This window comes from Syngnathus scovelli, chromosome 20 (assembly GCF_024217435.2).
Source record: "Syngnathus scovelli strain Florida chromosome 20, RoL_Ssco_1.2, whole genome shotgun sequence".
Taxonomy (NCBI): Eukaryota; Metazoa; Chordata; class Actinopteri; order Syngnathiformes; family Syngnathidae; genus Syngnathus; species Syngnathus scovelli.
Window position 1 is genome coordinate 5,252,501 of NC_090866.1, and position 13,921 is coordinate 5,266,421.

The window sequence follows — 13,921 nt, forward strand, 5'->3', positions numbered from 1 at the left end:
GGCTTCTACCTCTACCTCCGTGGTGAGTGTGTAAGCTGCTCTCAGCATGCGTGTGTGTGTGTGTGCCACTGCAGTGTACCGCGTACTCGTTACAGAATATTTCTCCATAATAATGCTGGATTTTAATTTGTGGGAAGTCTAGTCACAATTTCTTTATGAAGTGTTGGTGGCAAAATAAAAACACCCCCAGAAATCACTACTGTCCAAATACTTTTGGAACTCGCTGAGTGTTTGTGGGTACATGTGAGTCTTAAGTCTTCCCCCGTGGGGAAGATATTTGTTCAGCTGTGGGGTGGCTTCACATATATTTAAAGGGGATGTACAGCAGGAGCTCCATCTGTAAAGTCTTAAGAGATGGCAGGTTGGAGAGCCACTGTGAGCGACTCAGATGTTAATTAGGAGGACCCATTGGAGGGATGCCAGTCTGCAGTGTTGGCGGTGCCCTTAAGCAAGGCACCGCACACCTAAACGTGCACTATTTAACATGCAAAACTAATAATTCTCATAATGGACCTATGGGGGAAAAAAAGCTGGTCCAGGCTGTTTTAAGTAACATTTTGAATGTTGCACAAGTGATACAATTATGCCATAGTACAGTGGTGCTGTCGGTCCATGACCAGGTTCATATCACAAATCAACTTTTCACATTGAAATGAATGGAAATGCAACAAATCGGTTCCCTCACTCACCCAATTAAAAAAAAAAACACGTCATTTATCTTTTAACCTAATAGTAGTCTATTTGGGAAAAGTGTTGCATTTAAAGAAGAGATTAAAAAAAGCCAAAATAAATAAGCCTGAATGCGGTCATGGTATTTCAACTCATTAAAACAAAAGCCTCTAATATGTATCGATTTGTTTGTGTACATTGTACACAAACAAATCAATACATATTAGAGGTTGTATACTGTACAACGCGAGTTTGTACCTTCACTTCCTCCAATTTGTGGCTTTGTTACCACAGCAACCGCAGCCGCCAGGACAACAAAGCACAGACCTCAATGATATTTCATTAAGATAAGAGCCAGGCCGCCGTTGATTGGGCTAACGATACAGAGCCATGCAGCCCAAGAAGCTAATCAAGTGTGTTGAAATGCCGCTTGCGGGCTCGTTTGCTGAGCTTGCCTTTTATACATATTGAACGGATGCCAGCGGGAGCTCAAAGTCACCTCGTCCCCACTGACTGCGCCACACACGCGGGTGCCAATTTTCCTTCCGTCACGCGTGTTCTTTCTTTAAGGTGGCTGACATTATTCTCATTTCCCCTCCCGATATTACCGCGTATCAATATTTGATCAGGTCAAGAGAGAAATTCATCCAGGAGGGAGCTGCTCACTGGCTCGTTGAAACGTGCCCATCTGCATTATCATTTATGAATGAAAAGCTACACGCACACACGCACCTGAATGCCCGCCATACTCAGTGACCCACTAACCAACTTGAGTTTAATCAAATTGTCAGCATATTCATTAAAGTGGAGGAACTCCCGGTCCTCTTTTGCTGATGAGATCTCAAGGATATTGCGTCGCCACACGTGCCGCCAAGTCAAACTTCATTCTCTTCTTTGTTTCTAATCGACTATTTTGCCTTTGATTTACAGACGAGCAGGAGTCTGTGCAGAAGAGGACATTCACCAAATGGATCAATTCCCACTTGGCAAAGGTAAGATTGGGTTTGATTGCCACTGCAAGCTGCACAACCTGCATTGTTGCCCCCCCCCCCCCCCCCTCCCCACGCACACCCACACAAACAAACACACCCGCGTCCTCCTTTTCAATCCAACTTGCCATTCTTTTCAGTGCTTTGCCTGCGTTGACATTTGCTCCATTTTCAAAACACATTGCTGAGCCGGTCATGGGACCAGGCAGCTAAGCCAACACACACACACGCACACGCACGCACGCACGCACGCACGCACGCACGCACACACACACACACACACACACACACACACAAACCGAGAGACACACGCACACACAGTTGTGTGTGGTGCCTCTTATTGTTTTCTTTCTCTCACTCTCAATTGGCTGCAAGGAAAGCTTTACACTCTAATTACCACTTTCACATTACAGCAATTAACACAATCGACGTCTTTGTTCCTGCAAGCTAACATTTGTCATTCAAGAATTGATAACCTACTGACACTCCTTACAAATTTCAATGCTTCCGGATAAGATTTTTTTTTTTAGCTTAATAAGCTCAGACAAATACTTGAACACAATGAAGTATTCCTTCCTATTGGACTCAGACAGCTGTGGAGACCTTGAGCCGTGGCGGCGTGATGCAGAAAATTCATTTGAAAAGCGCCCTGCGGGGAATAAACCTTGACGTAATATGAAATCTCACGCTTCGGGATCACGCCGGCGGAAAATTATCCACAGCCAAATAGCATATAGGAAGTGCTTGAATTTTTAATGACACATAAGGTAAACACATGGTTTATTTATTTTGTCAAGTTTTAGGATATTCTTGAGTAGATTGGAAGCAAAACGCTGAGTGTACCTAATATTGTGGCTGCCAACAATTCAAGTTCCATCGGGTTGATTGCACTGGCAGTACCGTGGCTATACTGAGTAGTCAGGTGAAATGTCATATAAAAAAAAAAAAACCCTGATGAGCAGCAAGAGAAGGTGAATGAAGGTCTTCTAATGGGGAGACAAAAAAAACTCAGAAAGTTCCTGGAGACGCCATTAAGTTGTTAGAGGATTTGAGATAGACAGAGGAGCTTTAACAGTTGGTTGAACCCGGCTCTCCGAGGGATAGATCACGCCCTTGGCTATGCAGATGATTAGTCCACTACCAGTTATCACCGTCTTTTAATTCACCGCCTAAAGCTGTGTGATTAATCGTTAGGTGAGTTGAGACATGGCTTTGAGGGGGGTGCCGAGGCTACTGGGATTTTTGGGGGGCTTTTTACCAACTACCCCCCCCCCCCCCCCTTCACTTTTTTTTTTTCCCTCAAACTCCACAGGTATAACAAAAGCTATCTCAGCGTGTGAGAACGGCAAATTCACAAAGATGATTAATGAGTCTTATTATACTTCGCAGTTCACCGGATTAAGTTAAGTCACATTATGAAGTACATGTGCACACTCGTATGAGAGCAAAGTATGAAATCTGGAGTGAATAATGCTACAATATATATATTTATATATATTATATATAATATGTATGTTAATCATTTCTATTAACTGAGTAATATCATTTGTGTTTTTAGTTGAGTGTGGTCCTGGAACAAATGAAACTTGTATCTCTAGGCACCATTTTAATAATATTCAGACAAGTGTAGTATCAGGAAGCCCCCCTGCATGGCGCTGGCGTGATGGTGGTGGTGGGGGTTGCAATCCATCGAACGTGCTCCCAACTTTGCGTTCTGACAAATCCCCTCCGAGACGGTTAAAGCTTAATTAGCGAGTGGCCGATGTCAGCAGCAGAGGTTGCGTCGTCGCTGAGGCGTTTCTTCGCTAAACAGCTTCAGTCACACTGAGTCTTCTCTCAGGTTACACAGCCAAGTGATTGGGAAAGTTTTTTCATTAGCCTCCCAAACATGGACATATGAGCTCTATTAAGTACAGTTGTGCTATTTGTGCTATTTTTTGTCTGTGTTTGGGTGATGCTGGAAATTCCCTTTTGTGAAGCAAAATTATGCAAAAAAAAAAAAAATCAAAAACAACTACCTGGTCCAAGAAGCTATTAAAATTGGCCTTGGCAGAAATGTGCATCCCCACAGGGTGGCCCTCAGATTTAAGCCCAAATCATCGTAATGATGCATACATGCAGCCAATTCTTTAAGACCTGCAGTCATCTCATCTCAGTGGAGAAAAAAAAAATTGATCCATATTCACATGCCAAATATGTTATGAAAGGGACAATGGGACGTTGGATGACTTTGGAAAAGCTTTTTCTTGTTTCCTCCGCACTGTTGATTCTTGAGAATTGTCTCGAGTGGAGCGTTTCAGGGGACTCAAACAAGAAGCCGCCGTCCCCGAGTCCCTCCGCACACAATCAATTACGGCACCAGACACTCATGTGTAATTAGCTCATTAAGACCCTTGATTTATTTTTTTGGGGTGGTCTTGGTCATGTAGCTCAGCAGAGGAAATGGATATTACTTTCTTATTTTTGTAATTATCCCCAAATACCCTCATTAGCCTCGGGATCATCAAGCCCCAAAAGGTAAATTTAACTTCAATTACCCCACGGGTTGATTTCACCCTTTCTTCTTGTGTGGTGTCTTTTTTTAAAAGGAGGCACCCATGCGGGGTTTTTTTTCTGTGTATTTTAATAAGCAAAGGCGTGAAATGACATTAGAAGAAAAGCTTTAACTGTGTTGAACTAATTAATTTTTTGTGAGGCTTGGGGGTGTGGATTTTTTTTTGTTTCACTCCATCCTCTCTCATCTGTCTCGCTGCCACTCTTTTTCTGTGCAATTATGCCTCTCTTGCACATCCACTTGATGGGTACATACACACACACACACACACACACACACACACACACACACCGCTAATCTCCCTGTGAATGGTGAGCTATTCTGCCCCCCCCCCCCCCCCCCATGTGACTGCACTCTAAGAGAAATCCTTGATGTGGCGTCGGCGAAAAACTAGAGATATGTGGATTTTTTTTTCCACGCCTCTCTAGTCTGAAAGGTTAGCGAGAGAGTCAATGAGAAGGGGGATCCGGTTTGACATCATCAGCATATTTTAGGATTTGAAGACCCCACTCAGAGCCCCGCTGAGCCCCTCACTGACTCCACTTATCACACACATACGCTACATCGGGGGGGGAGAAAAAAAAAACGCTTTTGGGTCTCCAAGTACATCCGTAGGAGGATTTCCTATTGAAATTAATGTCGTCTAATGTGGCAGTTGGACTTTTTACCACTCAGCCAGGATATTAGCCCCCCAAAAATGCTTTTATTCAGAGTTTGATGGACTTTATAAAAAGACTTTAGGAACTGAAGTCTATCCAGTTTTTTCCCTTGACTTTGGCTTACATATGCCCGACTATAAAAAACAGCAACATTTTTTATCCTCAAAAATGTTGATAACTGGATCGTATAAAAACAAGGGCATGTGAAATCTAAATTTATGTTCTGTTCTTTTTGACAGCGTATTCCGCCTCTAGTCGTGACGGATCTGTTTGAGGATATCAAGGACGGTGTGAAGCTGCTCGCCTTGCTGGAGGTGCTCTCTGGCCAAAAATTGGTGAGGCCTTGGAATGCATCGAGTTGTGCGAGTGCGTGTTAATCTAATCTAATGAAGCGCATGTGAACGTGAAGCATTCTTCGCTTCCACGTGGAAATGAGCATTGATTTGCTCTTACTAGGATGTTCGAGTGAATGGAAAACGGCAGATTTACAAGGACACAGAAGAGTTTGGTCAAAACACACACACCAAATAGCTTTTGGTGCTTACTTATGTCAATATTGCCTCAGGTGGAAGTGATGTGTGTTCTATTGATCAGTGTGCAGTTTGGATTGGACTGGAACCGAATGAATGCTTTTACAACAATGTTTTGCTACAATGCTAAAGAATGTCTTCTTTGTTTTTTGCATTTGCTTCAATCTGCGTTGTGTCTTTGAACCCCACCCCTTGTTGTCCCCTGTAGCCATGTGAGCAGGGCAGGAAGCTAAAGCGAATCCACTGGGTTGCAAACATCGGCACCGCTCTCAACTTCCTCCAGGGTAGGAAGGTAGGAGATGGGCTCTTCTTTTTATCTTAGCTGTTCCTCTTGTTGTTGTTCTTTTTTTTACTAACAGCCTCGTGGGTGCAAACGTGGAAAACAAGCTTGACCTTTAACTTCTTACCTCGCCGCTTTCTCTGTAGCTGCACCTGCTGAAATCGATACAGTCAGACGTGTTCATGTTGACTCTGCTACAAAAAAAATAAATAAACAAATAAATAAAAAAATGAACAAATGAATAAATAAAATAAATATATTTTAAAAAACACTATGTGGTGAATCCCTGACTATTGTGAGACAGAGGTTCTAGACCCACCTGCTTCTAGACGTTTCTCCCTCTCGTCCAACACGGCAATCAGCTTGCCGGCATCATGCGCCCAATTACATAAACTAATTACAAACCGCTTCAGTAAACTGCGTCTTCAGTGAGATCAGTCACACAAATTCAAGGCTTCCCCCCGCCTCCCCTGCTGTCTCGTCCGTCCTCGGCTATCTAAATAAAGCCATGCAAGCTTCTGCGAAGACATTGATTTCCCCTCTTCCTCGAGTGTGACAGGGTTAAACCATAAATCCTACACCAGTAATCTGCAAACTTGGAGATCAGACGTCAGCAGTCTCCGTGCGTGTGTGTCTGTTTGTGTGTTTGTGTATGTGTGTATAAATCCAATGTTTCAAATTAAATGTAAACACACACTGTGTGGAAATCCAATGTATGTCTAGACTGTATTTATGTTCAGCCTAAATAATATAATCTCATGCCTGTTCTCACAAGATTTTTGTTTTAATATTTATGTGAAAATATGATTAGTTAGACCTATTTATAAATAAATCTTATGTAGTATATATTTTTTCCGACTAAATCCCAATGCCGGCCAAATAACCTGCTGTGGTTTCCATTATGAACTTGTGCTTTTCTTATCAGGATCACCACACTGACCCCCTTCTAGCACCCGAGATTACCCTCACTTGACCCGACCCTCCGTGTTCCCCCACTTGAAGTGTCGCTTATTACCTGTTGTGTTGCCGCGCCTCTGTAATGCTCTGTGTGAGGATATAGAAAATGTATCATCACACGCTCTACAAGGTGTCCGTCTTTCATCAAACACATCTTGAGAGCCGTTTTTTACGTTTCTTTTTCTGCCTTCTAGTCTGCCTACAGGGGCTCACCGGTCAGTACCGTCTTTGTTTATATGTGCTTTCTTAGCTAGCTAAGGATTAGTTAACTAAATTTATCAACCCAACATTTCCCTCCTATTCCATCTCACAGTGTTTATAAATGTGTCCATGCTGTGAGATTTTGCCAAGTAATCAGAATGCAGTCTGAATGCACATTGCAATATTGTGTGTTTTTTTTTTTTCTTCATGCAGATCAAACTGGTGAACATCAACTCAACAGATATTGTAGACGGTCGACCGTCGATCGTCTTGGGTTTGGTGTGGACTATCATCCTCTATTTCCAGGTATTTAATCCATTTTGCAAATGAAGGAAATACAAAATGAAATCGACCTGATATTTTTTTTTCTCCTCACCCACTGCAGATCGAGGAGCTAACCTGCAGTCTCCCACTAATCCAACCTTCGTCGAGCAGCTCCTCCTCACTGAACGGCTCGGCTAGCGGAAGCGAGAACGCCAGCCCGCCCATCAAGAAGAAGCCTCTGCCACCTGTACATGGCGGCGTTAGAAAGGCCCTCCTCAGATGGGTCCAACAGACAGCCACCAAGTGCGTAGTCTGCAAAAAAAGTATTGTTAAAACCCCAATCTAATAAATTCTCATTCCTAGGCGTCTGGGAATCGAAGTGAAAGACTTTGGTCCCAGTTGGCGAAGTGGCTTAGCCTTCCTTGCCATCATCCACGCCCTTCGGCCCAATCTAGTAGACATGGAGCACTCAAGAAGACACTCCAACCGAGAAAATCTGCGAGAAGCTTTTCTGTTAGCCGAAACGCAGTTAGGCATCGCACAACTTCTTGACCCTGAGGGTACGTCACATTTCCTTCGATATTTCCTTGATTCCTTAAAATACGATTTAACAGATTCTTCCGACTTGATCGCTGAAATCACCGCGTCTCCAAGCCCTTATTAAATTAGAATTAAATTGTTAACCTGTCACCTTTTTATTTTTCCTCCCCGCATGAGTGAGTCAATGCAAAACCAATTGTTAAGTAAACTAAAGAGTCAAATTATGTGTGTCAGCTTGAACATCACATTAGCGTTCATGCTGCCCAACCATCTGTGCCCCCTCATGCCAGATTTCCAGAATAAACGCTGACAAATCAAGCCTGACATCAGCGTAATTAAGGTCCGCGGCATTCACCACAGCGGAAAATAGTCCAAAGACGATTTGGCTCCGTAGCGCTGAAGGTTGATTTCATATCTGCTTGATGTCTGATTACGCTCCGCGGACGTCATTTTGTCAGACGTGGACGTAGACAAGCCGGATGAGAAATCCATCATGACGTACGTGGCCCAGTTCCTGAAGCGCCATCCTGACGGAGAGCGCGGTGCCTCAGAGGGACCAGCGGCAGATGAAGATGAGGAGGTAAACAGCTGTCACAGTGATGTCATTTTCTCTTCACACGCCTTGTCTTTCCCGCCAAATGTCAGCGTAACACATCGGTGGTGACGTTTGCCATTTCAAGGCTAAATATAGAACAACCATTTGCTCCCTGCTTGGTGTCTGGCTGGCATGGTGACAGCTGTCCTTGTCTCGTTGCTTGTCACGCAGGCGTCTATCCCGCAGCATGGCCTCGTCGCTCCTCGCGATATCGAGGAAATGCTGGAGGTAGGAGGACGTTGATGTCATCATTTATCCCTCCCACTCCCAGACGCTTTCTTATCTGATGTCAGGCCTGCGGGTTTTCCCCAGCTCTGATTCCAGAATGACAAGATGTCATATTAGCTTTTGTGTTCATGTTCCCACTTGGTTCCATTAGCATGGCAATGGAAGCCTCTGGCATTGGCATGATATGCATCTGAGGTTTTTTTTTTTTTTTTTTTTTTTTGGAAGGGAGGCTTTGTTTCTATAGGAGCAATCACAAAGTAAAGTGTTGGACAAAATAAAGATGTTAGAATTAATTTAGGATTAAGATGTCATTAAATTCGACACTGGCTTCCCACAGGAAAAAATGATAAAGCTGAATCGACCGTATTATCGTCATGGCGACTTGAAATCCCGGTAGGGGATCTGAGACAAAGTAGCCTGTTTTGACATTTTGTCCAACAGAGAACCACACAGGATTAGTAACGCACTTTTAACGGCAACACTTTCATCCTTTCCCGCCTCTGTCCTCTCATCAATCCGTCCCCGCCCCCCTCGCCTATCTCCTCGGTTGTCTTTGTCTGATTTTCATTTCTCCCATTTTGCGGCAATTTCCATATCCATATTCTCCTTCATCTTTCACCTCCCCGTGTCAACCTCCTGTAGAGAGAGCAACGAAAGAGCCTGAGGGAGTTTAAAATGTGGCTGGAGCAGCTGGAGAAAGACGCGCTACACGCCCAGGAGACCGAGGCCAATCTCGCTCTGCGGTATCAGGTCAGAGCGTACACTCTGTGTGTGTGTGTGTGTGCGTGTGTGTGGTTTGGAGTGGGCGCACTGGCCACAGACACTCCCATTATTAGCTTAATCTGCTTTGGCATTACAGTGAGGGGATCAGACGACAGCCCTGTCATTTTTTCAGTCTGTCTGGCTTATTCCGCCAAGCCGAGGCATAAGTTTCGTTTTCACCACACCCTTCACTGTGCAGTATAATTTGCTGATCGAGCAAAGTAAAATGAAAATAAAAACAAAGTCAAGTAAAATACATGCAAACAAACATCCATATTTATTTTGTGTAGTTATTCAAGAGTCTTCGTGTGCAGCTGGAGATGCGGAGGAAGCATATGCAAGATTCCTTAAAGTCCACGCAGAAGGACGGAATGTTGACAGTAGATCAGGCTCTGGTCAAACAAGCTTGGGAAAGGATCTCCAACAGGGTGAGGAAAGACACATGAAAATCATGCACAATTAATCACATGCTATTTATCTGTTTGTATTTTAGCTCCTGGACTGGCATCTGGTGCTGGACACGTCCCTTCCTGCTCCTTTGGACGCGCTCGGAGTCTGGCTGCACCACACCGAAGGAGTCCTGCGACAAAATGTCGAAATCAGCGACGGGGCAGCCGTCAGCAAAGCCTTGGAACGACGCGAGGTTGACCGACACAACACGCAAATGACTCACGGTAGTTGTTTTAATTGTGTTGATTGACTTCACAGGAGGTGTTGAAGAGCCTTGAGGGTCATCAGCAGGTCTTCCAACGGATCCGTAAGGACAGAAGTATCGATGGCGTCTCTGTGCCACCTGAGCAGCTGCAAGACATGGCTGAGAGGTTTGGATGAAAAGGTTACCTAAATATTGTATGTAAGCAATTTCAATTTACCATTTTTTTTTCTCCTAGGTTGGATTTCATCTCCACATCTTGCAACATCCAGCTGGCTCAGATGGAATTCCTGAAGCACAAACACCGCATGGAGGCTTTTCTCACGCAGGCGGAATCGAAGCTTAAATCCTGGATCGTCAAATACGGCCGACAAGAATCTGTGGAACAGATGCTACGCGATTATGTCGTAAGCCCCAACGAGATCATTTCATCCATCCCGTTTTGCTAGAAAATTTACAAACTATTATTGTTTCTGTCTCCACTAGGTTTTTGTGGAGAAGCAGTATTTCTTTGAAAGTTACAAGACGTTATACCAGTCATTGAAAAGAGCTGCGGAGGTTTACATCAGCGCTGACAGCTCAGGTGAACAAAGCAAATCGTTTGTAGTGCATTTGTGTGTTTTCATTTTTGGTTTTAATTATGATGGAACGAAATGAAAACGTACTATATGACAGCCGCCCCCCTCGTCGTCAACATGGCTACAAGAATCTCAGCTATCTGCTTCCACGTCTGCAGGCAAAACCTCTAAATGAGCTTCCACCACCCGCTCAGTGGGGAATACTACCCTCATTTGCTAGTTTGGGGAGGCTGCTCCATTTCTGCACATCTCCGGGCGCCAAAAAACTGAGCGAGCGTGTTAGTTTCGTGATTACGTTTTAAGGGTTTGTGTCTAGCTGGAGGCCATGCGAGAGCTGAACAAGTCAGCTCAAGAGAGAAAGGCTTCAATGTGTTGTCTCCAGCCAAGGCCTTGTCACAATTAGTCAATTTGGTTTAGAATAATATTGACTTCAACTTTAAACTCGCCTGCCTCTAGCCGATGAAGGAGAGACGGGGGTCTGCCGGCATGTGCGGGATGTGGCGGCCCAGTGGAGGAGCCTGTCCATGGAAGTGCGCAGCGTGAGGAGCATGCTGGAGGAGGTGCTATCCAACTGGGATCGCTACGTTTCCACGGTGGCCTCTTTCCAAGCTTGGCTGGAGGACGCCGAGGGAGCCCTAAGACAGCCGGAAAACACAAAGCAGGTACGACGAGTCTCCTTTGTCCAATTTCGGAGCAGCAGGTATGAAATGAACTCATTGACGCGCTGAGGATATTTAATTTATCGCTTTGGCTTGACAATGCAGATGACACATTTTGGATTAGTCAGCTAATTACTATTATTGATTCTTCAATTAAATCCAAGACTTTGTCTCATTTTTTGATGAGCTGTCATCTTTCCACTTGTCTGCCCTCTTTGTTTCCTCTTAATTTGCATGTCTACTTTTTTGCTAAGCCGTAAGCTTTTCTTTTCTTTTTTTTAACCAGCTCTCTTTGTTTCTCTAATCGCCTCTGCTTGTCTCTTCATCTCTCCCCCGCTTTCCCTTGCAGGAGTTCTTCAGGAATCACAGCCACTGGATGGATCAGCACGCCGCCATGAACGACGCGGGGAATTTTCTTATCGAGACGTGTGACGAGACGGTGTCGTTTGAGCTCAAGCAGCAGCTCCTCCTCCTGAATGGACGATGGAGGGAGCTTTTCCTTAAAGTCAAGCAGGTAACCAAAAAAGAAAAAACTGGAAGCTGAAATTATTGACAATTCAAGACCGATGGGCAACTGAGTAGAAGCGTCTAGAAAATGCTGTACAAGTTCTAATTTTATGTCTTGTCTTTTTTTTTTATAGCACGACCAAGTTGACGGATTGGAAAAATGGCGAAAAGACCATTTAAAGGCAATGTCGACTTTGACAGAACTATTAGATACAGCAGAAGCCAGGCTCAGCGCTCCAGTACAAGTGTCTTTCCTCGGTGTCCGAGCCTTTTTGCAAGACGTGGACGTGAGAATTTTGCATTCTGATAAATTATATCGACAAACATTATTATTATATCTCTACCATGGTGAATGGTACCTCTCATTTCAGAATACCAAGCAAAAGCTTGTCGCCATGGAGACGCATTACAAGCTGGCCGGCCGCAGCGCTCAGCTCCTCGCCAAAGACGCACCGCACGACGAGGCCGCCGGGGTCATCGCTACCATGACGACCGCTAAGAGTCGCTTGAGTCTGGTAGGTGTATGGAAAATTGATTTTAGTAGTTGCAATAATTCAGTTGAGCAGTTTTTAATAGATTAAAGCTTTGTTTCAAGGTGAGAGAGCGCTGCCCCGCCTTAGTGAAGGAATGCCACGCCCTTCTGCCTTTGCTGGAGGAGATGGAGAAACAAATGTCTGTCTTCTATCAAGCCCTGGAGCGCGCCCGTCGCATTAGTGCCGCCGACCCACACACGCCCAGCCCGACACTGCTCGGCCACAAGTGGCAGGTGCGTGTGATGATAAAGTTCAACACCAAAGATGCGCAAGGAATCGTAACACGTTGTCGAACGAAATGTCCTCAGGACTTTTTGAACCAGCAGCAGAGTTGCAAACGCTGTCTGGCGGTGATAGAGAGGAACCACAACACGGTGCAGAGGGCGCTCTCCAACAGCAAGGTGCTTCAAAACTTAGAGACCGGTTTGCTGCAGAAGAAATTGGCTGAAGTCCAAGGCTCGGCGCAGGTTTGAATTTGAAATGAGTGTACACGTTTTAATACAGCTGAGAGTGCATACAAGACAGGACGTTAATGTAAAAAAAAATTCTCTCTCGCTCTGCTGAAGGAGATCGCAGAGTGGAGGAGGCGGGAAGAAGCCAACAACTGTCTGAGGAGGAGGTTTGAGGAATCCAGACAGGATCTGGAGGCAGTGCTGAAGAGAGCTCAGGACTGCTTGGGAGAGTCGGGGGACGCCGAGGAATTACTGAAGAAGCACACGGTGAGATCACATCAAAAAATTTCATTGTATGAAACCTGTCCCCAGCCTAGCAGTGACATCAGAGCGATCCGATTGGATGCTTGGGAAATACTTTGAGACGATGCCTTGACATCACCGTTACATCGTCGTCAACTTTGCCTTTTTCCCTTTTGTCATGTAGGATGTTTTCAGTCAACTGGACCAGCACGTGCTGAGCGTCTTCTTGAAGGCGTGTGATGAACTCACTGACATCCTACCAGAAGAGGAGCAACGGGGGCTGCAAGAAACAGTCCGCAGACTACACAAACACTGGAAGGTCATTATTAAGAAGTGCATTGTCAATTAGAGCAACATTTTGTCGTCTACAAATGCTTTTATGCTCTGTCGCAGGACATCCAGGGCGAGGTACCGTCACACCTGCTGCGTCTGAAGGTAGAGGTGGAGCAGTATTCAATCGATGTCGTCCTCCAAGAGTGCCGAGCAGAGCTGGACAGAGAACTCCACATCTTGTCTGGCTCCTCTAGCAGCGATCATGTGATCCAAGAGCACAGGGTGAGCCATCGGTAGTTATAAAAGCACCGGGAAAACAATTCCTCTCTTCAGCAAGGCTTCCCTTTGCAGATGTTCTTCAGGGAACGCAAACCTCTGGCTTTGTGCGAGAAGCGGATTAGGAACATGGAGGATCTGTGTCAAAAACTGCCAGACAACGACGCGGCTTATCGAAGGCTGGATGCCACCAGGAGGGCTGTGGAGGACGTCGCCGAGCGCATCAGGAGCACCGGCGTCACACTGGAGCAGCATCCTGATAAGTGGAAGGAATGGAATGATAGGTGGCCAGTGATTCGTTTTTTAAAATTCCGTTACGCTCTCTGCATTAATACTCTAAGTAAAAGCTGAACATTTTTTTTTCTTCACATAGATTTTGTGAGCTTTCCGACTGGCTTTCATCTCAGAGGAGACACCTGAAGGAGACGGCAAGAACTTCCAGCCATCAGGAGGAAGTTGACGCTGCTGCTCGAGTGAGCAAGCATGCTGAATATTGCTTCAATTGATTGACCACATTTTA

At 45.0% G+C, this 13,921-nt stretch overlaps 1 protein-coding gene across 19 annotated transcripts in view; it reads left to right on the forward strand.

The window, feature by feature from the left end:
- Positions 1-13,921, forward strand: part of syne1a (spectrin repeat containing, nuclear envelope 1a) — a 74,746-nt gene that overhangs the window by 8,290 nt on the left and 52,535 nt on the right. For 11 of the 19 annotated variants that reach the window (XM_049757069.2, XM_049757071.2, XM_049757067.2 and 8 more), the window contains exons 1-27: positions 1-22; positions 1,600-1,661; positions 5,111-5,206; positions 5,610-5,693; positions 6,833-6,853; positions 7,053-7,145; positions 7,225-7,406; positions 7,467-7,663; positions 8,102-8,223; positions 8,410-8,466; positions 9,109-9,216; positions 9,519-9,656; positions 9,722-9,871; positions 9,937-10,049; positions 10,119-10,287; positions 10,367-10,463; positions 10,915-11,120; positions 11,467-11,631; positions 11,759-11,911; positions 11,996-12,139; positions 12,220-12,390; positions 12,466-12,624; positions 12,724-12,876; positions 13,037-13,171; positions 13,246-13,407; positions 13,477-13,685; positions 13,775-13,874. The exon at positions 1-22 is cut by the window's left edge. In XM_049757069.2, the coding sequence (XP_049613026.1) occupies positions 1-22; positions 1,600-1,661; positions 5,111-5,206; positions 5,610-5,693; positions 6,833-6,853; positions 7,053-7,145; positions 7,225-7,406; positions 7,467-7,663; positions 8,102-8,223; positions 8,410-8,466; positions 9,109-9,216; positions 9,519-9,656; positions 9,722-9,871; positions 9,937-10,049; positions 10,119-10,287; positions 10,367-10,463; positions 10,915-11,120; positions 11,467-11,631; positions 11,759-11,911; positions 11,996-12,139; positions 12,220-12,390; positions 12,466-12,624; positions 12,724-12,876; positions 13,037-13,171; positions 13,246-13,407; positions 13,477-13,685; positions 13,775-13,874 (3,468 nt within the window). The remainder of the gene's footprint in view (positions 23-1,599; positions 1,662-5,110; positions 5,207-5,609; positions 5,694-6,832; positions 6,854-7,052; positions 7,146-7,224; positions 7,407-7,466; positions 7,664-8,101; positions 8,224-8,409; positions 8,467-9,108; positions 9,217-9,518; positions 9,657-9,721; positions 9,872-9,936; positions 10,050-10,118; positions 10,288-10,366; positions 10,464-10,914; positions 11,121-11,466; positions 11,632-11,758; positions 11,912-11,995; positions 12,140-12,219; positions 12,391-12,465; positions 12,625-12,723; positions 12,877-13,036; positions 13,172-13,245; positions 13,408-13,476; positions 13,686-13,774; positions 13,875-13,921) is intronic. The other 8 variants (XM_049757077.2, XM_049757088.2, XM_049757084.2 and 5 more) reach the window with 4 other exon arrangements.